General features: G+C 49.7%; 2 protein-coding genes across 2 annotated transcripts in view; one reads left to right on the top strand and one right to left on the bottom strand.

Annotated features, from left to right (window-relative positions):
- LOC136639348 (HLA class II histocompatibility antigen, DR alpha chain-like) overlaps positions 1–23521 on the bottom strand; it is a 72009-nt gene that overhangs the window by 43156 nt on the left and 5332 nt on the right. The window lies entirely within an intron of this gene.
- LOC136641494 (H-2 class II histocompatibility antigen, E-S beta chain-like) lies at positions 247–22329 on the top strand. Its single transcript, XM_066617324.1, has 6 exons — positions 247–331; positions 9473–9748; positions 16744–17028; positions 18693–18803; positions 20353–20376; positions 21512–22329. The coding sequence occupies exons 1-6, from the start codon at positions 247–249 to the stop codon at positions 21523–21525; spliced, it is 795 nt and encodes a 264-aa protein (XP_066473421.1). The 3' UTR covers positions 21526–22329.

Here is a 23521-nt window from a genome sequence, read left to right as displayed (position 1 = left end):
AGGTATGGGTTGCAGGTCTTGGGGTCAGTCTCCTCTTTGCCTTTTCCTTGCTGGCTGCCTGCTGGAGTACATCTGCCTGAACTGGCTTTTTCCTTGACATTCCTGCCTGGCGACTGATGACGCTGCATCAGCTGGGAGGCTGATTGGCTCTGCAGCTGGCACTGCTTGGGGACGGGACCCTGGCAGGAGTTGATTCCCAGGGCTGGGTTGAGACAAGTGACCAGAGGGTGTCTCTCCCAAGGAAAGATGAGGTCTGCTCCAGGCATTGGGGTTCTGCTGCTGCTGGTGGTGGTGGTCTGTCCCCCTGAGCTGCAGAGCACGAGGCCTCCAGGTGAGCAAATATCCAAGGGGGGGCACAGAAGGGTCTTTCTGCTGAGGGGAGCAGAGCAAGGAAGGAGGCATCCGCCCCACTCACAAATGCCACAAAGACTCAGCAGCTCCAGCATGAGGGGCAGGAAGGGGAGAGTCCAAAGTCAACCCACAAAAGTACTGAGAGTTTTGTGGCACCTGAAAGGACAAGTTGGTTGACTTTGGCAGCAGCTTTCCTAGACTGCAGCTCCTTTCGTGAGCTGCACCTGAGGAACCGATGCCGCTGTGAGATACAGGAAGCTGGACTAGATGGGCCTATGGCCTGATCCAGTAGGGCTGTTCTTATGTTCTTAAACTACAATTCCCAGGAAGCCTTGCAGGTCTCTTGTTATCTGGTGTGCTCCCTGGGGCATTTGGTGGGCCGCTGTGAGATACAGGAAGCTGGACTAGATGGGCCTGTGGCCTGATCCAGTGGGGCTGTTCTTATGTTCTTAACTACAATTCCCAGGAGGCCTTGCAGGTCTCTTGTTATCTGGTGTGCTCCCTGGGGCATTTGGTGGGCCGCTGTGAGATACAGGAAGCTGGACTAGATGGGCCTCTGGCCTGATCCAGTGGGGCTGTTCTTATGTTCTTAAACTACAATTCCCAGGAGGCCTTGCAGGTCTCTTGTTATCTGGTGTGCTCCCTGGGGCATTTGGTGGGCCGCTGTGAGATACAGGAAGCTGGACTAGATGGGCCTATGGCCTGATCCAGTGGGGCTGTTCTTATGTTCTTAACTACAATTCCCAGGAAGCCTTGCAGGTCTCTTGTTATCTGGTGTGCTCCCTGGGGCATTTGGTGGGCCGCTGTGAGATACAGGAAACTGGACTAGATGGGCCTGTGGCCTGATCCAGCGGGGCTGTTCTTATGTTCTTAACTACAATTCCCAGGAGGGCTTGCAGGTCTCTTGTTATCTGGTGTGCTCCCTGGGGCATTTGGTGGGCCGCTGTGAGATGCAGGAAGCTGGACTAGATGGGCCTATGGCCTGATCCAGCGGGGCTGTTCTTATGTTCTTAACTACAATTCCCAGGAAGCCTTGCAGGTCTCTTGTTACCTGGTGTGCTCCCTGGGGCATTTGGTGGGCCGCTGTGAGATGCAGGAAGCTGGACTGGATGGGCCTTTGGCCTGATTCAGTGGGGCTGTTCTTATGTTCTTAACTACAATTCCCAGGAAGCCTTGCAGGTCTCTTGTTACCTGGTGTGCTCCCTGGGGCATTTGGTGGGGCCGCTGTGAGATACAGGAAGCTGGACTAGATGGGCCTATGGCCTGATCCAGTGGGGCTGTTCTTATGTTCTTAACTGCAATTCCCAGGAAGCCTTGCAGGTCTCTTGTTATCTGGTGTGCTCCCTGGGGCATTTGGTGGGCCGCTGTGAGATACAGGAAGCTGGACTAGATGGGCCTATGGCCTGCTCCAGTGGGGCTGTTCTTATGTTCTTAACTGCAATTCCCAGGAAGTCTTGCAGGTCTCTTGTTATCTGGTGTGCTCCCTGGGGCATTTGGTGGGCCGCTGTGAGATACAGGAAGCTGGACTAGATGGGCCTATGGCCTGATCCAGTGGGGCTGTTCTTATGTTCTTAACTGCAATTCCCAGGAAGCCTTGCAGGTCTCTTGTTATCTGGTGTGCTCCCTGGGGCATTTGGTGGGCCGCTGTGAGATACAGGAAGCTGGACTAGATGGGCCTCTGGCCTGATCCAGTGGGGCTGTTCTTATGTTCTTAAACTACAATTCCCAGGAGGCCTTGCAGGTCTCTTGTTATCTGGTGTGCTCCCTGGGGCATTTGGTGGGCCGCTGTGAGATACAGGAAGCTGGACTAGATGGGCCTCTGGCCTGACCCAGTGGGGCTGTTCTTATGTTCTTAAACTACAATTCCCAGGAGGCCTTGCAGGTCTCTTGTTACCTGGTGTGCTCCCTGGGGCATTTGGTGGGCCGCTGTGAGATACAGGAAACTGGACTAGATGGGCCTGTGGCCTGATCCAGTGGGGCTGTTCTTATGTTCTTAACTACAATTCCCAGGAAGCCTTGCAGGTCTCTTGTTATCTGGTGTGCTCCCTGGGGCATTTGGTGGGCTGCTGTGAGATACAGGAAACTGGACTAGATGGGCCTGTGGCCTGATCCAGTGGGGCTGTTCTTATGTTCTTAACTACAATTCCCAGGAAGCCTTGCAGGTCTCTTGTTATCTGGTGTGCTCCCTGGGGCATTTGGTGGGCTGCTGTGAGATACAGGAAACTGGACTAGATGGGCCTATGGCCTGATCCAGTGGGGCTGTTCTTATGTTCTTAACTACAATTCCCAGGAAGCCTTGCAGGTCTCTTGTTATCTGGTGTGCTCCCTGGGGCATTTGGTGGGCCGCTGTGAGATACAGGAAGCTGGACTAGATGGGCCTATGGCCTGATCCAGTGGGGCTGTTCTTATGTTCTTAACTACAATTCCCAGGAAGCCTTGCAGGTCTCTTGTTATCTGGTGTGCTCCCTGGGGCATTTGGTGGGCCGCTGTGAGATACAGGAAACTGGACTAGATGGGCCTGTGGCCTGATCCAGCGGGGCTGTTCTTATGTTCTTAACTACAATTCCCAGGAGGGCTTGCAGGTCTCTTGTTATCTGGTGTGCTCCCTGGGGCATTTGGTGGGCCGCTGTGAGATGCAGGAAGCTGGACTAGATGGGCCTATGGCCTGATCCAGCGGGGCTGTTCTTATGTTCTTAACTACAATTCCCAGGAAGCCTTGCAGGTCTCTTGTTACCTGGTGTGCTCCCTGGGGCATTTGGTGGGCCGCTGTGAGATGCAGGAAGCTGGACTGGATGGGCCTTTGGCCTGATTCAGTGGGGCTGTTCTTATGTTCTTAACTACAATTCCCAGGAAGCCTTGCAGGTCTCTTGTTACCTGGTGTGCTCCCTGGGGCATTTGGTGGGGCCGCTGTGAGATACAGGAAGCTGGACTAGATGGGCCTATAGCCTGATCCAGTGGGGCTGTTCTTATGTTCTTAACTGCAATTCCCAGGAAGCCTTGCAGGTCTCTTGTTATCTGGTGTGCTCCCTGGGGCATTTGGTGGGCCGCTGTGAGATACAGGAAGCTGGACTAGATGGGCCTATGGCCTGCTCCAGTGGGGCTGTTCTTATGTTCTTAACTGCAATTCCCAGGAAGTCTTGCAGGTCTCTTGTTATCTGGTGTGCTCCCTGGGGCATTTGGTGGGCCGCTGTGAGATACAGGAAGCTGGACTAGATGGGCCTATGGCCTGATCCAGTGGGGCTGTTCTTATGTTCTTAACTGCAATTCCCAGGAAGCCTTGCAGGTCTCTTGTTATCTGGTGTGCTCCCTGGGGCATTTGGTGGGGCCGCTGTGAGATACAGGAAGCTGGACTAGATGGGCCTATGGCCTGATCCAGTGGGGCTGTTCTTATGTTCTTAACTGCAATTCCCAGGAAGCCTTGCAGGTCTCTTGTTATCTGGTGTGCTCCCTGGGGCATTTGGTGGGCCGCTGTGAGATACAGGAAGCTGGACTAGATGGGCCTATGGCCTGCTCCAGTGGGGCTGTTCTTATGTTCTTAACTACAATTCCCAGGAGGCCTTGCAGGTCTCTTGTTATCTGGTGTGCTCCCTGGGGCATTTGGTGGGCCGCTGTGAGATACAGGAAGCTGGACTAGATGGGCCTATGGCCTGCTCCAGTGGGGCTGTTCTTATGTTCTTAACTACAATTCCCAGGAGGCCTTGCAGGTCTCTTGTTATCTGGTGTGCTCCCTGGGGCATTTGGTGGGCCGCTGTGAGATACAGGAAGCTGGACTAGATGGGCCTATGGCCTGATCCAGTGGGGCTGTTCTTATGTTCTTAACTGCAATTCCCAGGAGGCCTTGCAGGTCTCTTGTTATCTGGTGTGCTCCCTGGGGCATTTGGTGGGCCGCTGTGAGATACAGGAAGCTGGACTAGATGGGCCTATGGCCTGATCCAGTGGGGCTGTTCTTATGTTCTTAACTACAATTCCCAGAATGCCTTGCAGGTCTCTTGTTGTCTGGTGTGCTCCCTGGGGCATTTGGTGGGCCGCTGTGAGATACAGGAAGCTGGACTAGATGGGCCTGTGGCCTGATCCAGTGGGGCTGTTCTTATGTTCTTAACTACAATTCCCAAAATGCCTTGCAGGTCTCTTGTTGTCTGGTATGCTCCCTGGGGCATTTGGTGGGCTGCTGTGAGATGCAGGAAGCTGGACTAGATGGGCCTGTGGCCTGATCCAGTGGGGCTGTTCTTATGTTCTTAACTACAATTCCCAGGATGCCTTGCAGGTCTCTTGTTGTCTGGTGTGCTCCCTGGGGCATTTGGTGGGCCGCTGTGAGATACAGGAAGCTGGACTAGATGGGCCTATGGCCTGATCCAGTGGGGCTGTTCTTATGTTCTTAACTACAATTCCCAGGAGGCCTTGCAGGTCTCTTGTTATCTGGTGTGCTCCCTGGGGCATTTGGTGGGCCGCTGTGAGATACAGGAAGCTGGCCTAGATGGGCCTGTGGCCTGATTCAGTGGGGCTGTTCTTATGTTCTTAACTACAATTCCCAGGAGGCCTTGCAGGTCTCTTGTTATCTGGTGTGCTCCCTGGGGCATTTGGTGGGCCGCTGTGAGATACAGGAAGCTGGCCTAGATGGGCCTGTGGCCTGATTCAGTGGGGCTGTTCTTATGTTCTTAAGACAGTGCCAGCAGGTCCCATATGACTCCTGGTTGTTCTTGCTGCCGCAGACCAGCCCTGCTCTCCCCCACAGCTGTTGGCTTCACATCAATTGGAGCAAGTGCCACCCCCCATTTCACAATCACCAATCCAGGGCTTTGCCTCCTCACTCACCCCAGCATCTTACTCTGAGAGGGAAGGATGGTTCAGTCTCTTCCCTTAACTTCAGGCACAGGGCCTGAAGGATCCAGCCCAGCTCACTCCCCCCTTTCCGTTCAGGCTGGGTCTGTCTCTTGTACTTGTACAGAGTACTCTTCATTGGTCAAGGAAGAACTGTGGGCACAGAGTGAATTGATTAGTGGCCTGTTGGATAGTACCTCTTGATGTCCAAGGGAGCTGCTCCCCCCCCCCCGCAAGATCAGGGCCAGAACTGCTAATTGGGTAAGAGGCACTTTTTCAAGTGGGTGCTCCTTTTTTTAGCAGGGGGAGAGTAACTGGCCCACCTCACCCCAGCAGTGTCTGTTCTAGTGGCTGTCTGCTGGTATTCATTTGCATCTTTTAGATTGTGAGCCCTTTTGGGACAGGGAGCCATCGGTTATTTGATTTTTCTCTGTAAACCGCTTTGTGAACTTTTAGTTGAAAAGCGGTATATAAATACTGTTAATAATAATAATAATAGGGAGAAAACTCCAGTTTAAATCTGAACTTGTTTCCTCTTCCAGCTGCTGTCTGTGTTTTCCTTGTGCAGTTCCATTTTCAGCTGCACTTGTAATTCTTCTGGGGCTCCACAGCCAAACCAGAACAATGAGCTGAGGACCCCTGGACTAGAAGGGGCACTGAGATGCGCACAGACTCCTGAGCGCTACGTAATCTTGATGCTTAATAATCTCGTTGACCATAATTATATTTATGTTCAATACCTTCTTTTTGCTAGGGGGGATTAATTGTTCTCTCTCCTTGCACCATCCCTGTTGAATTCATGCTTTTAAAATATTGATTTGAAGGGTCAGACGGCCAGTTCTCTCTTCCCCAACTCTTCCCCTTTAGCTCACCCACACCTCCCGGCGACCAGAGAGCTTCAGGTCCATTTCAGAGAGCCACCACCTTCCCACACAGGGATTCAGCATCTTTGGGGAGGACTTGCAGGACTCCCTTTGAAAATCCAGTTCACAGCCTGGGGGTCTGTTCTTGGACTTGCAGGTGGTGGTGATGGCAGGAGCTCCATTGCTCCCTTTCAGCTGATGCTCCAGCTGTGCCTGTTCAGGAGGAGGAGGAGGAGGAGTTGACACCATTAGAAGTTCCCTGGCTGACAACAGCATCAGCCAAGGCATTGTGTGCTCCCTGAGGCATTTGGTGGGTAACTGAAATACAGGAAGCTGGGCTAGATGGGCCTTTGGCCTGATCCAGCAGGGCTGTTCTTATGTACTTACGACATCTCCCTGGTCTGATCTCAAGGTCTCCTTCAAGTTTCTGGTCCAGAGAACAATAGCATGCCCTCACTATTATATCACTCCTCGAGCCTAGTAATTTAAGCCACAGAGATTCTGTGGTGGAATCGGACCCACCTTCAATCTCTACTTTGCTGGATTCTACTCCTTCTTTAACATAAAAGACCACCCCACCTCCAAAGCACCCTTCCCTGCCCCTCCTGTAGAGTTTATAGCCTGGGATTGTGGTATCCCACTGATTCTCCACATTCCGCCAAGTTTCCATTATTCCCACTATATAAAAGTTTTCCGTAGTCACCAAACATTCCAGTTCTCCCATCTTCCAGTTCTCTGCCCATCCAGTTCTCTGCCCATCAGAGACTTCGGACATTTCCATAAAAACAATTGTACACGGAATCCCCCAAGATGGGTTGCTTATTTACTTCTTTATCCCTTCAGTCTCTTGCTTTGCTGGACAGGATATCACATCCCATCATGCTTCCCTCCCAATTCCTACTCCTACTCTATTCTTGCCTTGTTGTTCTCTGACCTCCCCATCCTCATCCCATAGGGAGGAAGAGTCCCAAACCGGATGCCCCTCTGCTCCTGATGGTTTTCCTCCAGGGGTCAGTTTGAAAGCTGCTCTGCCACCGTTTTAATGTTACGTGCCAACAGTCTGGTTCCATTCTGGTTCAAGTGTCGCAGAGGGACAGGGTTGTAATCATGGGGGACTTCCATTATCCTCACATTGACTGGGTCATTTCATGCTCTGGTCACTAAAGAGAGACCAGATTTCTTGACAGGGTAAATGATAGTGCCTTAGAGCAGCTATTCATGGAGCCCGCCAGAGGACAGGTGACTAATGGGTTCTGAGCTATCCACAAACTCTGTCCCCCCCTTGCCCCCAATTTGATTCTATAACCTTAGCCTGTCTCAGTCTCTGGCCTGACCTTCCAGATTCCACCAGACTTCCCCAGTTTCATCTATTTGACCAGGATTCAGAGACTATTTATTCTCACAGCTCTCTCTACGTTCTTCTGCATACTCCTATTTGCCAGTCTGAAACATCTAAAATCTTGTATCCAATTGCCATACTTTTACAAGACCCATTAGAGACCAGAAGGTAAGTACATGTTTTTACTTACCCCTGCAGGCTGTCCAATTGCCCGCCCCCTAATAGGATGCAGCATGAGCCTTTTGGAGTGTATGCATCAGTGGGGGGATTTGGATAAGATTGGGGCCTTTATCAAGACTTGACTGCTGTAACCCCCACTAAATGGGACTGCCCTTGAAGAGTCCCTGCCCTACGGGTGAAGAATTTTGCTGCTGCAAGGCTGTGGACTTACAGTCAGCTCTTGGGAGGAGCAGGCATTTCTGCTGCCAAGGGAGGGCACCAGGACGAGTTCTCTTGTTATCTGGTGTGCTCCCTGGGGCATTTGGTGGGCCGCTGTGAGATACAGGAGGCTGGACTAGATGGGCCTTTGGCCTGATCCAGTGGGGCTGTTCTTATGTTCTTATATTCCCCTTCCACCAGCAGTACTTGCTAGTGAGTTTCTTGGCACAATTCAAGATGTCAGTTGTGATCATAGAATCACAGAGTTGGAAGGGACCTAATATGTCATGTAGTCCAAGCCCCTGCTTGTAGTGGGAAATTAGAGCATCTCCAATAGGTGTTAGTCGAGCCTCTGCTTGAAGATCTCCAGTGAGGGAGAGGCCACCACCTCGCGGCAATCTGTTCCTGATCTTTGAGGCCTTTCATGGATTAGGGCAGGGGTGTCAAACTCATTTCATACGGACGGCCACATAGCATTCATGATGCCTGCTGAGGGCCAGAAGTGATGTCATTAAACAGGTCTTAACCAGAAATAAACACTTTTTTCTCACTTAGGAACTTGTTAGCTGCAAATGACAAAAGAGAAAATATACAAATCTTGATCATATTTCAAGATAGGGGAGAGCCCAATTTTCACGTGGGCTGACCTTTCAGCAGGAACACCTCAGTACTACACAGCAACTGAAAGCCTAAGGGCCATATAAAAAGCTTCCGTGGGCCGCATCCAGCCCCCAGGCCTTATGTTTGACACCCCTGGAGTAGGGGGACCTGCACATGGGTGTGATTCTTCTGTCTTTTTTCGGGGGGAGGGGAGGCACTGTTCCAGCCCCACCTGGAGATGCTCTGCCTGGAAATTGGGCAGGGGCAGAGGAGGGCAGCAGCATGGAAGGAAGTGTGGGGGATGCCCCCTGTCATGCTGAAAGGGGGCTTCCTGGGTCATTTGGGCACTGCCGATAGTTGTCTCTTTGGGGAGGAGGAGAAGCTGCTCAGGAACAGCCAGAGATTTCTGTGGCACTGAGATTCTTCTTAGAAATGGCCTGTCCCACTTTTCAGTGAAAGAAAAGTCCTCCCAGCATTTGATGCACCCAAGAGAATGAGGAGCTGGTCCTCCATCCCAGAAGGGAAAAAGAGACCCCCTGGGACAAGCTATGGTGCTGGGCTGAAGAGGGGCAGATTAAGGAGCCAGGCCTCCTGTCAGTTTGCCCCCATCCTCCCAGCTCTTTCGGTGCCCAGTTCTCTTTCCCATGGCAAATGCTGTTTCAGGTGCTGCATTGCAGGTTTGTGGCAGAGAAAGCGGGGAGGGGCTTGCGACAGTCCTGCAGTGTAGCCCGGCACTGAGGCTGCGGGGCAGAGGCTTGTCCGAGCCAGCTTTGGACTCCCAGTCCCGCATCTGTCCTTGAGAACAGCCAGGGTGCGAAAAAGGTCGCGTCCAGCCCCGCTTTTCAGTGTGGGGAATACCCATAAACGGAGCTCCGGCTCTTCTGCTGCTGGTTTTTCGTTCTTTAGAACATTCCCTCCAAGCCAGGAGTTGGGGGTGGGGGGGGAAGCGGAGGTTTGTTCAGGGGCAGTCCCTCTCCTGGAGCACAAGTCTTGTTCCGGCCCCCCTGGGGGGAAAGGGCCGGGGCTCGCCGTGCGGTCCCACTGGAGGCCGTGCAGAGCCTTCCCGCACCGCGCCTGGGCTGCGGCTCCCCTGACGCGGGCCTGACTTCCCTCTCCCCCGCAGAGCACTTCGTGGAGCAGGTGAAGTCCGAGTGCCACTTCCCCGACGGCGTGGCGGGCGCGGGCGCCTACTTCCTGTACAGGGACATCTGGGGCGGGCAGGACACCCTGCGCTTCGACAGCCGCCGAGGGAGCTTCGAGGCCGTCACCGAGCTGGGCGAGCCCGACGCGCGCTACTGGAACAGCCGGCCGGAGGTGCTGGAGAACGCGCGGGCCGCCCTGGACTCCTTCTGCCGGCACAACTACGGGATCGACGAGGCCTTCGTCTCCGCCAGGAAGCGTGAGTGGCGCGGCGCGGCGCGGGCGCGGGTCCTCTTTCCTGCCGTCTTTGCCTGGCCCGGAGGAGCCCTTTCCAGCTGCCCGCACGCAGGCGCTCCGCAGCAGAGCCCGGAAGGCTCAGCGGCAAAGGGCGGGCTGGTTCTCTCCTGGGAGAGGCAGGCGCCCGAGCCGCAGCGGATCCGCCCCACGCAGGGGCGCTGCAGGAGTTGGGAGGAGGGTCGCGGCGGGATGGACGCCTTAGCAGTGCGTTGCCATTGCACCGGGTTGGAAAGTTGGACAGGGCTGGCTCCTAATGCAGGTAACGTGCAGCCCAAGCCTATGCGTATCTACTCAGAAGTAAGTCTCAGTAGTGTCAATGGGGCTTACTCCCAGGAAAGTGTGGATAGGATTGGGCAGTTAAGCCATTTTGGCCCAACCCTGCATATACACAACAGGGATCAAATGTGCGGGTTGGACAGCAATGGGTTAATTTACTTCTATTTTTTTTCTTTTAATTTCTTACTTTATTATAATATAAAAAGCAAGAAAAAAGAAAACACAGAATAAAGTGAAAAGGAAAACAAACAACATTTAAAAAATAGTTTTAAAGTACAGAGAAAGAAAACCTCTAATAACGCAGCATGAGCAAAGTGGAATATTCTGATTGCTTACAGCTTTAAATCTTAATGATCTAAATTTCCACCCATCTGTACGTTATGCCTCCAACAGCCCTCTTCAGATTGTTACTCCAGCAATAATTTCTCTATACCTTAAAATCTAATCTTCAAGTCCGCAGCTCATTAGCAGCCCAGTCCTGAGCTGCCCGGGGAGCACAGCTGCAGTGGCGCCAAGAACAGCTGCCACCCCATCCTGCACACCTCAGCCTGCCCTGGGCAGTGTCTTGGGAGAAGCAGACTTTTGTCCCCTTCTCCCGGGTAAGGGACACAGCCCCGCAGTGGGGCTATTTCACTTTAATGGGGTTAAGGTGTTCATGTAGAACACCAAGCCTTACGCGGTCAGGATCCAGTGGAGCAGAACTCCACCGGACCCTCCCCCCCACCCTGCTCCCTCCCCCAGCATGCCTCCCGCCTGCCCTCTCCCTGCCCCCACCTCCCCAACACACCTCCTCCCTGCTCTCCACCTGCTTCCCCCCTCCCCGGAACGCATCCTCCCCGCCCCCCCTCACCATGCAGCTTGGTGGTCTTGAGACCACTGAGCAGCAGAGGCTGGGCACTTTCCCGACACTAGCCTGGCGCTACACCACCAGGTTAGTACAGATGGTAGCCCAGCAGTAGGACCCGCAGACGTGCCTTTTCCCCACACATTCATGTATCATACCCAGGTTTCATTTGCACAGTTGTTCTTAAAATCAACTGCATCAGTGCATGTATCTGTATCCAGTACTTTTTTGCTTTAATACATGTCCACCACATATGGTAAAAACATCCCTCCTGTTTCTTACATTTTCAACATTTGTTTGACATATGTTTTTTGTACATCTTAGCTAAATGAAACCCCAATAGCGGTAAAGTGAGTAGCCCCATTGCGGGGCTGCTTCCCTTACCCAGGAGAAAGGGACAAAAGTCCCCTTCTTCTGAGGCGCTGCCTGTGGCAGGCTAAGGAGCACAGGATGTGGCAGCAGCCAGTCTCATCACCGCTGCAGCTGCGCGCCCCAGGCAGGTCAGGATTGGGCTGTTACTTGGTGTCATATACCCTCTATAAATCATCTTATGTTTTCCTTGATATTAACATACAGTAAAGTTCATACGCTTTATCCATAATTTCTCCCATTTTTCCATAGAAAGCTCATGACCAAAATTTTTAGGCCAATGAATCATACATTCTTTAACCTGTTCATCTTCTGTTTCAAATTTCAACAACAACTTATAAATCTTAGAAATTATCTGATCTTCTCAATCTGATCAAATAATCTGATCAATTATCTGATTGTTTGTCCAAAACTGACTCCTTCTCTTCAAATCCATATGACTTTTAATAGGTTTTAAATCTTTCTGATATTTGTGCAAATAAAAACCATTGACAATTAAAACCTTATTTATTTATTTATTTATACATACATACACACACACACACACACACATATATACATACTGTGCCTTTCTCCCTGAAGGGCACCCAAGGCAGCTAACAATCAATACATTATTGTTATTGTATTGTATTGGCAACCTTCAGTCTCGAAAGACTCTGGTATCGCGCTCTGAAAGGTGGTTCTGGCACAGCGTCTTTTTTATTATTATTATTGGCAACCTTCAGTCTCGAAAGACTATGGTATCGCGCTCTGAAAGGTGGTTCTGACACAGCGTCTAGTATGGCTGAAAAGGCCAATCCGGGAGTGACAATCCCTTCCACACCGGGAGCAAGTGCAGTCTGTCCCTGGTCTGTCTCCCTGGCTATGGGCCTTCCTTCTTTGCCTCTTAGCCTCAGACTGTTGGCAAAGTGTCTCTTCAAACCAGGAAAGGCCATGCTGCACAGCCTGCCTCCAAGTGGGCCGCTCAGAGGCCAGGGTTTCCCACTTGTTGAGGTCCATCGCTAAGGCCTTCAGATCCCTCTTGCAGATGTCCTTGTATCGCAGCTGTGGTCTACCTGTAGGGCGCTTTCCTTGCACGAGTTCTCCATAGAGGAGATCCTTTGGGATCCGGCCATCATCCATTCTCACGACATGACCAAGCCAACGCAGGCGTCTCTGTTTCAGCAGTGAATACATGCTAGGAATTCCAGCACGTTCCAGGATACATTAAATACATCAATACATTAAAATACATAATAAAATAACAAAATAAGACACTAAAGTCAGCAATAAAACGCATAATCTCTCTGTGCTGTAGTCAATCCAAAGTGTGCTTCTTGTTGTGATGTCGGTGGAATTTTGCTGTAAAACTGAATTTTATATCGGTTCCATTGTTACCAAAAGGGCTGTTTTGTTTAGGGGAATGATTATACTGCCCTTAGTGGAACCTTAGGATCGTAGGCTGGATAACAAGACGGCGTAATGCAGAGAAATTCCCTTTAGCTTAAAGAGGAGACTGAGAGAAAGATTTTTAATAAAAGATTACAGTTTTATTACAAAAGCACAAAGGTAAACATCATGCACATGGAGAAATGATAAGTGTATGTTTCTTGGTCCTAGTACTTGAATCTAGTGTACCCAGCTTTCATGGTGGTTGTATGTAAAGAGTATTTGGTGCATCTGAGGAAATTAGAAAAAAGGAAAGGCTGTAGGGAAGGATTTTAGGGGTCCCTGATCTGCTATCTCTAGCTGCTAACTAAAGATGGGGAGAGAAGGGCAGAAAAAGGGGGAGGGGGAGAAGGGAAAGAGTTCCAGGCGCAAGATAGTTACCTGTCCTGTAGAGCAGTTGGGGGGGGGGGAGAGTCCTGTGAAGAGGACCCTCTGACACAGCACAGATGTGTTGGTCTTTGGAGAGAGAGTGCCCACGTGTGAGAGGAAGCCCTCACTTAAAAGGGGTTTGGAGACAGTGCTGAGCTGGATGGTAGCTTGATTACTACCACCCAGCAGGGTGCTTGGAGCGTGTAAAACATTGAAAGGATCAGGATGTCAGTTATCAGCAAAATTCAATGGGTTCTATGGCTGGCTTCCTAGATGGGGGAACTTAAACAATACAATGAATCAGCAACACAAGAAGGCAGTTCAAGTTTGCAGACAGTAATTGGGTTAGGAGACACTTTTGCATACAGTTCTTAAACAGTGATTGGGTTAAAACAATACAATGAATACAGTAATGTAGGAGACACATCCCTAGCATGTATTCACTGCTGAAACAGAGACGCCTGCGTTGGCTTGGTCATGTCGTGAGAATGGATGATGGCCGGATCCCAAAGGATCTCCTCTATGGAGAACTCATGCAAGGAAAGCGCCCTACAGGTAGACCACAGCTGCGATACAAGGACATCTGCAAGAGGGATCTGAAGGCCTTAGCGATGGACCTCAACAAGTGGGAAACCCTGGCCTCTGAGCGGCCCGCTTGGAGGCAGGCTGTGCAGCATGGCCTTTCCCAGTTTGAAGAGACACTTTGCCAACAGTCTGAGGCTAAGAGGCAAAGAAGGAAGGCCCATAGCCAGGGAGACAGACCAGGGACAGACTGCACTTGCTCCCAGTGTGGAAGGGATTGTCACTCCCGGATTGGCCTTTTCAGCCACACTAGACGCTGTGCCAGAACCACCTTTCAGAGCGCGTTACCATAGTCTTTCGAGACTGAAGGTTGCCAATACAATACATAGGAGACACTTAAACAATGATTTAAGATGCCAGACTTCCTCCCATAATGCGTGACCATGGGGAGGTGGTAGTTGTGTAACCATGAGCCTGCAACTTGACCAGAGTTTTGGAAATGTGGCCTGTGTGAGAAGTTTAGCCTGCATGATATTTTAGTAACATAACCAGATATAGAGAGAAAATTACAACTAAAAGGAAAAAGGGGATTTTCACGTAACATCATATCCTCCACAATGCCTGCCTAACATATTGATTCTTAAATTCAACATTTACTTTCACTTAATTAATTAATTATTATTAACAGTATTTATATACCGCTTTTCGACTAAAAGTTCACAAAGCGGTGTACAGAGAAAATCAAATAACTGATGGCTTCCTCTCCCAAAAGGACTCACAGTCTAAAAAGATGCAAAAGGACACCAGCAGGCAGCCAGTAGAAAAGACGCTGCTGGGGGTGAGGAGGGCCAGTTACTTTCCCCCTGCTAAAAAAGAGGAGCATTCACTTGAAAAAGTGCCTCTCACCCAGTTAGCAGGGGCAATCATACCATAGATATCATGTCAACCAATCTTAAATCATGTCCTTCTAGGTTCAGCAGTTTTTGATTTTGCAATAACAACTATTCTTTCATCCACAAAAAACAACATGATCCATAGTAAATTTTCAAATCTGGCAAGCCGAGACCTCCACTTTCTTTTGCATCCTGCAAAATCTTAAATTTAACTCCCGGTTTTTTTCCCTTGCCATATTTTTCTGCCATTCTTTAAATGGTTTATCTGAGAGTAAAACTGGTATAGTCTGGAAGAGAAACAACGTTTTCAGTAATATATTCATTTTAGGCCCAAATCCGAACCGACTTTCCAGCACTGGCATAGCTTGCCAATGGGACGTGTGCTGCATCCTATAGTTGGGTGGCACTCAGGGAGTCCTCCTCAAAGTAAGGGAATATCTGTTCCCTTACCTCGGAGCTGCACTGCCCTTATGTCAGTGCTGGAAATGTGCAGTGGCAGCGAAGAAGGCCAATTCTATGCTTGGAATCATTTGAAGAGGTATTGAGAACAAAACAGCTAATATTGTAATGCCGTTGTACAAATCGATGGTACCTCACAAAGAGATGATGGACCCCGAAGGGTTACAATAGTGCAGGTTTTATAGAGCATTCTGAATAGAGGAGGGGTACACAAGGGCACAGAGAGAGAGGGGTAAACATCCTTGGAAAATTAAACAATTTACAATTTAACAATCCTTGGAAATTCAACAATCTTGGAAAATTAAACCTTGGAAAATTAGGTTTTCCAAGCCTTGGAAAAAAGCCTTGGAAAATTAAACAATCCTTGGAAAATCAAACAAAAAGTAAAATCAGTATCCATTATCAGTTCAGAATGTTTGGTAGGAAGAACAGTACAATGTGCATCGACAGGTTATTTACATCCAGGATGTCCATTACCAAAGGTCTGGTAATCAATCACACCACTTTACCCTAGTCCTTTCGGGGTCTCATACCCTTGGTCTTATTTGGTGGTGGTGGTGGTTATTATTATTATTAACAGTATTTATATACCGCTTTTCAACTAAAAGTTCACAAAGCGGTTTACAGAGAAAAATCCAATAACTAAATGGCTCCCTGTCCCAAAAGGGCTCCCAATCTAAAAAGATGCAAATGAATACCTGCAGACAGCCACTAGAACAGACACTGTTGGGGTGAGGAGGGCCAGTTACTCTCCCCCTGCTAAAAAAAGGAGCACCCACTTGAAAAAGTGCCTCTTACCCAATTAGCAGGGGTAGCAGGGCAATTATTACCATCTGTCCTTCCTTGAAGGCCCATATTTTGTGTACTTGGCTTATCTTGTTTAGCCAGCTTGTCTCTGAGAAGGAGGACAGTAGCTGCTGACTGGTAGCATCCTGAGCAAGGGTCAGAGAGAAGCCTAAACCAGAGAAGCCTGATTTTGAAAGCCAGGCCTTGTGGGTATTTCAGTATTGTGAGCTGGGCATTTTGGGGACACCATCATGCTACCATTCCCTACTTTCTTCTCCTACTCTGTCTTTGCCTTGAGACCCCTGATCTCCACCTGTCTCTGAACTGGATGCCTTTAAAACAGAACTGGGCAGATTTCTAGAGGAAAAATTCATCACAGGTTACAAGCCACGATGTGTATGTGCAACCTCCTGATTTTAGAAATGGGCTATGTCAGAATGCCAATGCAAGGGAGGGCACCAGGATGAGGTCTCTTGTTGTCTTATGTGCTCCCTGGGGTACTTGGTGGGCCGCTGTGAGATACAGGAAGCAGGACTAGATGGGCTTTTGGACTGATCCAGTGGGGTTCTTCTTATGTTTTAGAGATGGTTCATCTTGCAGCCACGTGACTTCAAGAACATTCTGAGTAACTTCTAATAACTGACTTTCCTTTCCAAGAGACTTAGTATGTATCTGAGGGCCCAAGCCTGTTCAACTTTCCAGGGCTGATGCAGCCATGCCAACAGGGCATGTTCTGCATTCTCCATGGGGGGAAGAGCAGTCATGGAGGCCACCTCATGATAAGGGAACATTTGTTCCCTTACCTCGGGGCTGCATTTCTGCTGCATCAGTGCTGGAAAGTTGTATATAATTGGGCCTCAACTCATATCAAAGAGAAAGTGAGCTTATGGCAGGCATATCGTATGGCAGGCATATCATTTACATACACTTACAGTAGTGTCCTTTCTACAATCTCTGCTCTCCAACAGAACCCTCCAGGCTCTGACCCGCCTTCTCTGTCTTCCACTCTAGTGACGCCCCAGCTGCAGATCATCCCCATGGGCTCGGATCCCTCCTCCCACCACACTCTGCTGGTTTGCACCGCATCCAACTTCTTCCCCATAAAGATTAACATCACTTGGCTGCGGAACGGGCAGGAGGAGGACGAGAGCAGAGTGGTGTCCACGGAGGCGATCCGGAATGGGGACTGGACCTTCTCCATGCAGGTGATGCTGGAGGCGCAGCCGGAACGCGGAGATGTCTACACCTGCCAAGTGGAGCATGCCAGCCTCCCGGACCCCATCAGCGTCCAGTGGGGTAGGAGATCTGAGCACTGCAATTGTATCACACGTCCTGGCCATTCCTTCTCAGCCCACAGAGACAGACCCTGGCCTAAGGGGGCATCCCTGGGAGAAGGGTGTTCTGAGGAGGGGGTGGGGAGGTATCATGAACAGGTTAAATGTAGGCCCCAGGCCTGAGCCAATTTAAGAGAAGTAACAGTTTCTTTGTAGCTGTGAGAAAGTAGGCAATTAGCTGAGTAGAACAGAATGTATTATCTGTTCTTCAGTGCCTGGGAAGGATAGATAGTCAGGAGGTAGCCAATTAGAAAGCAGAGTGCTTTTGCAGGAGAAGGTACTCTTATCAAAGGATGATTTGCTCCAGTTGCGTGTGTTCAGTATGGGAAGGGAAAGAACCAGCAGCGCTAGCAACTCGCCTCTTCGAGAAATTTCCAGCCATCAAGCAATCTGGTTGGATAGTTCAGAAGTCATTATCATAAAGCTCTGGTTCCCAGTCTGTGGTCCATGGACTGCAGGTGGTCTGCGAGACCCTGAGAAGTGGTCTACAAGGTCTCAGGAAAAAAAGATTGCCTTTGACCACTTCCAGTGTCTTGCAGAGCAAGCGGTCTCCCACGGGCCAGCAAAGAAGGTGGAGAATGGACCTGCAGCCACAGCCACTGAAGTGGCTCTCCTCTCTGATAATTTGCGGGGGAGCACCTGGGAGAGGGCAGAGACCAGACTGCCCACAGCCGCACCTGGTTCGTGACGATTCCAATTTTTGCCTCACTGGTTGCAGGCTCTTAAAGGTTGGGAACCATTGTCATAAAGGGATAAGAAGAGGCCTCCAAGGGGTGTGGTGTGCTTCCCTCCAGCAGGGAGTCTTAGGTGTGGCCCTGCCTGCTACTTCTGTCTTAGCTCCATTGTCCATCATGGGCTCCTGGCCTCCCAGGTAGCCTGTGAGCCAAACTGTTCCTCAGTGGTCAACTGACCCAGGTGAGAGATAGTTAAGTGTAGCAAGTTAGCTTTGTTATTTTAAACCGATGAATTTTCTAGAATGTTGTTTGTGCCTCTTGCAACTGCTGCCTTAAACCTTTAAACTGTGTGACCTTATTCTCTTTAACTCATTTTTGCCCAGCCCACAGGTGTACACATTTGGTCCCAGTTGCATATATGCAACATCAGGTAGAAATGGCTTAGGCTGCAATCCTAACCACACTTTTCCTGAGAGTAAGCCCCACTGAACAAACTAGGACTTACTTCTGAGTAGACCTGGTTAGGATTGTGCTCTTAATAAGCTCACAAACCTGTGTAATTGTGTACTGGGAATAGGAGTTCAGAATCCATCCTCGCCACTTGGTCAAGCTACTAAGTAATGTACGTTGCAGCCTAGGGCCTTGAGGGCTGTGCCCCAAGGTAGGAGGGAGCCTCAGCACCTGCAAGGTCTACAGCAAAGCCCGGAAGGTCCCAGATTCTCTGAACGGGGACACTGGCTAATGCAAGGTGGTGGCAGTTCTACCAAGTTTGGCTTGTACTTTTCATTGGACAACGTCCTCTGGGCTGCTTGGAGCCAATAAGCAGGGCCAGAGGTGGCAAAACACCCAGAATGGGTCGGGTACCTGGGAGGGCCCAATCCATCCTGTGACTCACAGGAGGCTGGCTCCTGGAGTGCCCCCTTTCAAGTCAAGGCCCCTTCTCTTCCTGCAGAGCCGCAGTCGGACTCCGCCCGGAGCAAGATGTGGACGGGGGTCGTGGGGCTCCTTCTGGGCCTGGTCTTCCTGGTGCCCGGACTGGCTCTGTACCTGAAGCAGAAGAAAGGTAACGGAGGAGAGCATGTACTGCTGAGGCAGGAGGCAGACCTGGCTGGCCCTTCCCCTCCTCCTCTCCCAGTTGGAAACCTTGGAGGCCTCCATCCCCTTCCCTCCAAGAGGTCCCTCCCTGTGGCTCAGACCTAACGCTGTGGAGCAGAGGTGGTGGTGAAGGTGGACATAAGTGGTCCAGGCCTGAAAGAAAATGCAGCAAACCTGGAGAGTCATCCTGGGACCAGCCTGACCCCGTCCTGGTTTCTTGCTCCTCTCCTGCCTGACCACTGGCTGCCTTCCCATTTCCTTCCTGTTGCTCTGGTGTCTCTTCCTGCCTGAGAAATTGCATTTCTGGTGCACTTGGGAGACTGCTGTGCTTCTTCTCAGAAGTGAGGGACAGCTCACTGCTGATCTCCCCCTTGCAAAGCCAAGCATCTTTCTGTGCTCTTGGCTGGAGATTCAGTCCAGGGCCTTCTCCTGTCCCAGTGCTGGTAAGAGTCCTGAGGTGCTACCATCATATCTGCAACATGTTTGCTTTTTATCCAAGCTTTATTTACAGCTGAGTTAAAAACCTGGTATGCAGGTGGGGGAAGCTACCCACTACAGTTGTGTGTCACTTGAAGATGGGTATATGTTCTCCAATCCCTGTTGTTATGCAATTAGGTTGTTAAGAGAAAACATTCTGCCCAATCTAGAGTGCCTTTGGGCGCAATCCCAGCCCCTTATGTCAGTGCTTTCCAGCACTGACATCAGGGCAATGCAGCTCTGAGGTCAGGGAACAAACATTCCCTTACTTTGAAGAGGCCTCCGTGAGCGGCACCGAACTGCAGGATGATGATGATGATGATGATGATTAGGGTAATTATTATACTTTATTTTTACCCCGCCTTTCTCCCCGAAGGGACTCAAGGATGCAGCACACGTCCCACTGGTACCACTATGCCAGTGCTGGAAAGCACTGACATAAGGGGTTAGGATTGTTCCCTTTGTTGTGTAAACAGACACTCCCTGTTAGATACTAGCTGGCTGCACAGGCTACCAGAGATAAACGGCCTCTTCTTTGCATTAAGAGCCGCTTTGTTGTGTAAACAGACTCTCTGCTGCAGGTTATGGGAGTCCTTCCTGCCTCATTAAGAGCCTCTTTGTTGTGCTTTGACTACGGTTGTATGTGCAGTCTGTCCTTAAGCAGAAGGTTGTCAAACGACATGCCTGTATTTTAAGTGTCTCACCGCTTGCCAGCATTGGAACGCACCTCATGACTCCATTAGAACCAAGAAAAGAACCTCTTCTCTTTGGAGAAGAATATTTATTCCTCTTGCCCCCTCCTCAGAATTAATGTACTTTTGTTTCAGTACTGAACCCCCCTGTGAAGCAAACTGTGTGTGTGTGTGTTTTGTTTTAGACACAATAATCCCACCAGTTCCCCATTTCCCAATCCCACCAGTTCTTAATTTTTGGCATTTTGATCTACTGGTCGGGGGGGGGGCGGAAAGGGCTGGGTTGGGCTGGGCTGGATTTGGGGCTTGGGGGCTGCTAAGTCAACTGGTCTCTTTTCTCTTTTTCAGGGACTGCCATCCCTCCGCCTGCAGGTAACTTTTTTTCTTCCTCTTCCCTGTTCCAACCTCCTCCCACTTCCCAGTCCTGGCTACTTGGGAGACCCTGGAGTGCCCCCTCCTCCTTTCCCATCAGAGGCTCTGCAGAGCAAAGAGGGGGCTGTGCTCATTGTGGGGGGGGGGGAGGTCTGGCTGCCTGGGTACCCTGCGCCAATTTCACTGCTAGGATCTCCTTTCCTCCTGCTAGGATCTAGCATTTCCTCCTTTGAGAGCATCACACAGACACGCTTAGTGGGGGCAGGTAAAGAGAGAGGGTGGCCCTCTGGCCCTCGATTTCTCCCACTTGCTGATTTATACTGTGGTTCCCAACCTTTAGGAACCTATGAACCACTGAGGCAAAAATTGGAATTGTCATGAACCACATGCAACCCCACCACCCCCCTGCACACAAAAAATACAATTAAATTTGTAATAATTAGAAAAGTGAGAATTATTATTTACAGAGAAAATGTGTGGGTTTCTGCTTTTGCTGCTGGCTAAGTGAGCACTCCGCCACAGGAAAACAGAGAGGGCAGGGAACAGACCACCCACAGCCAACACTTCCGTGCAGGCGCTCTGTTCTCTGCCCTCTCTGGTGGTCCGTGGGGGAGTGCTGGACTCAGCAAAATGCTGGAAGTGATCAAAGGTGATCTTTTTTTCCTGATACATCACGGACCACTTCTCAAGATCTCGTGGACCACCTGTGGTCCACAGCCACAGGTTGGGAACCAATGGTCTAGAAAAACTTCATTTGTCTCATTGCACTTCCTTTATTGGGATTCCACAGCTGAACTCAGTCTCCAGCACCACCTCAACGAGTCGATTCGCAACTTAAGTTCCTTCACTCAAACGGAGTTAGGAGTTAACTGGACAATGTTAAGATGCATTCAGGCGCCTTGTGGAGTTTTTTCTCTACTTGGCAGCAGGTGGAGCTAACTGCAGTAAGGAAGACTGGTAAAAAGAGAAGTTATCCTTGTGGGACTCCTGGTTATCCTGGCCACGTGCCCTCTTGGTGCTCTTGTCACATCGTCTCCAAGCGTCACCCACCTAAGCTTGGACAGCAGGCCCTTTTGCTTTCTCTGTCTCCCCTAACATTTTTTCTCTCTCTCCCCCCTCCCTTCTCTGTCTGCAGCACTCATCAGTTAAACTGAGATGGCTTCATCGGGATCCCGTCTGGGATACATTTTTGTCTCGCAAATGATTAATCTTTCCTTGCTTGGCGAATGCAAACACGGGAGGGACTGGAGGAGGACAGCAGTGGCCAACTAATTTCCCCCCACCCTCTGCAATAAGCTCCTCCCCAACACACCTGTTCGTCTTTTGTTTGTAGTGGGAAGAAGGGGAGTCAGGGATGGCCCTTGAAGCTTGGATCTAACTTTCTCAGTTGGTCAAAATCACCAACTGCAGAACTAAAATAGCAATCTACATGCTGCACAAAGTCACACTTGCATCTGCAGGACTTCTTGTTCAGAGGCACTTCCAAGCCTGTAGAATCCAGGGGGCCACCTGGTAGTGTTCGCTTAATTTTGCCAAGTACTAGCCTGGACCACATTTGGTTTAGAACTGGAACCTTGTTCCAGGTTGCTAATTGGAGTTGCTATTCAGTCGGAGGAGGGTCAGGGGCTGAGAGGAGGCTTTACGACCAGCTTGGGTTCTGTGGGCCCAAACACCTTTGTGTCCCACCATCTCGCACTCTTGGGTCACATAAACTGCATTACACAGGGTAAGGTACTCTGGTCTATGGGGACTGGCAGCAGCTTTCTGTAGCTTCAGGCTTGGGGGTCTTTCCCAGCCCTCCCTGGAGGTGCTGCTAAGGACCGAAGTTGGGCCCTTCTCCATATAGACTAAGGAGGCTCCATCACTGAACTGTGGTCTCTGTTTAGATTAACAAATTGTCCAGCCTTTCAAAAATTTCTGCTGCTTTGTGTCAATAAAGACCTTTCTTCCCCACAATCTTTGAGTTGCTTTAGCCAGATTTACTCTTTGATGAAATGAATTATTCAGAAAGTGTCCCCTTTACAAGTGTTAGGGAAAGTGGGATTTAAAGTGTTTGGTCATAAGAACAGCCCCGCTGGATCCATCTAGTCCAGCTTCAGCCCACCAAATGCCCCAAGGAGCCCACCTTCCTGTATCTGGGCCCACCAAATGCCCCAGGGAGCACACCAGCTAACAAGAGATCTGCATCCTGGTGCTCTCCCTTGCATCTGACATAGCCCATTTCTAAAATCAGGAGGTTGCACATACACATCATGGCTTGTGTTGGAAAGATTTTCAGATTCTTTTCACTGATGCAATGCTAAACAGTCACAGACCTTTTAAAAGAGTTTAGAGGCTTTATTTCTACAATAGTAAGTGAACTTTTAGTTGAAAAGCGGTATATAAATACTGTTAATAATAATAATAATAATAATAATAATAATAATAATAATTACACAAGCCAATTGATTCAGTTTGGATACAAATGTTCATCCCAGTTTCCCATCTTGTTTCCCAAAGAACCACACCCAGAAAATCACATTAAATTAAGGTGGAATAAGCAAGCTACCCATGTGACACTGTATGTCACTTCCACCTCCTTATTGGGCCTATTATGACAGGTTTGGTGCATGGTCCCAGCTCTAATTAGGAGGTCATTCTGCCCTGCATCTCAAAATGTTCCTGGCCCACAACTTTAGTTATACAAGATCCTGGAATTTTCCCTTTGGGAAAGTTATGATCTACATATTCTGCCAACCATTATTTCTTTAGGTCACTTTGACATAATGACCTTCCTATCCTGTTTTTGAGGGGAACAAGTCATTCTCTTGGCTCTAATTTCAGTTATTTTTCTCAAACTAGAGAAGAGAATTTTAACCCTCTAAAATCTCTATCACTTGTAACCCATAATGGATTTTCACTCCAGAAACTTGTCCAATCCCCTTTTAAAGGCATCCAGGCCAGATGCCATCACCACATCCTTTGGCAATGAGTTCCACAGATGAATTACATGATGGGTAAAGAAATTCTTTTGTCTGTTTTAACTGTCCCAACACTGTTTTAGTGACTGTTCCCCGATTCTGTTATTGTGTGAGAGGGAAAAGAACTTTCCTCTATCCATCCTCTACATAATTTAGTACAGCTCAAATAGCCTTGACCAAAACCC

This window comes from Tiliqua scincoides, chromosome 2 (genome assembly GCF_035046505.1).
Source record: "Tiliqua scincoides isolate rTilSci1 chromosome 2, rTilSci1.hap2, whole genome shotgun sequence".
NCBI classification, from domain to species: Eukaryota; Metazoa; Chordata; class Lepidosauria; order Squamata; family Scincidae; genus Tiliqua; species Tiliqua scincoides.
Note: the sequence above shows the minus strand (reverse complement) of the source record. Positions and strands in the feature narration are given on the sequence as shown.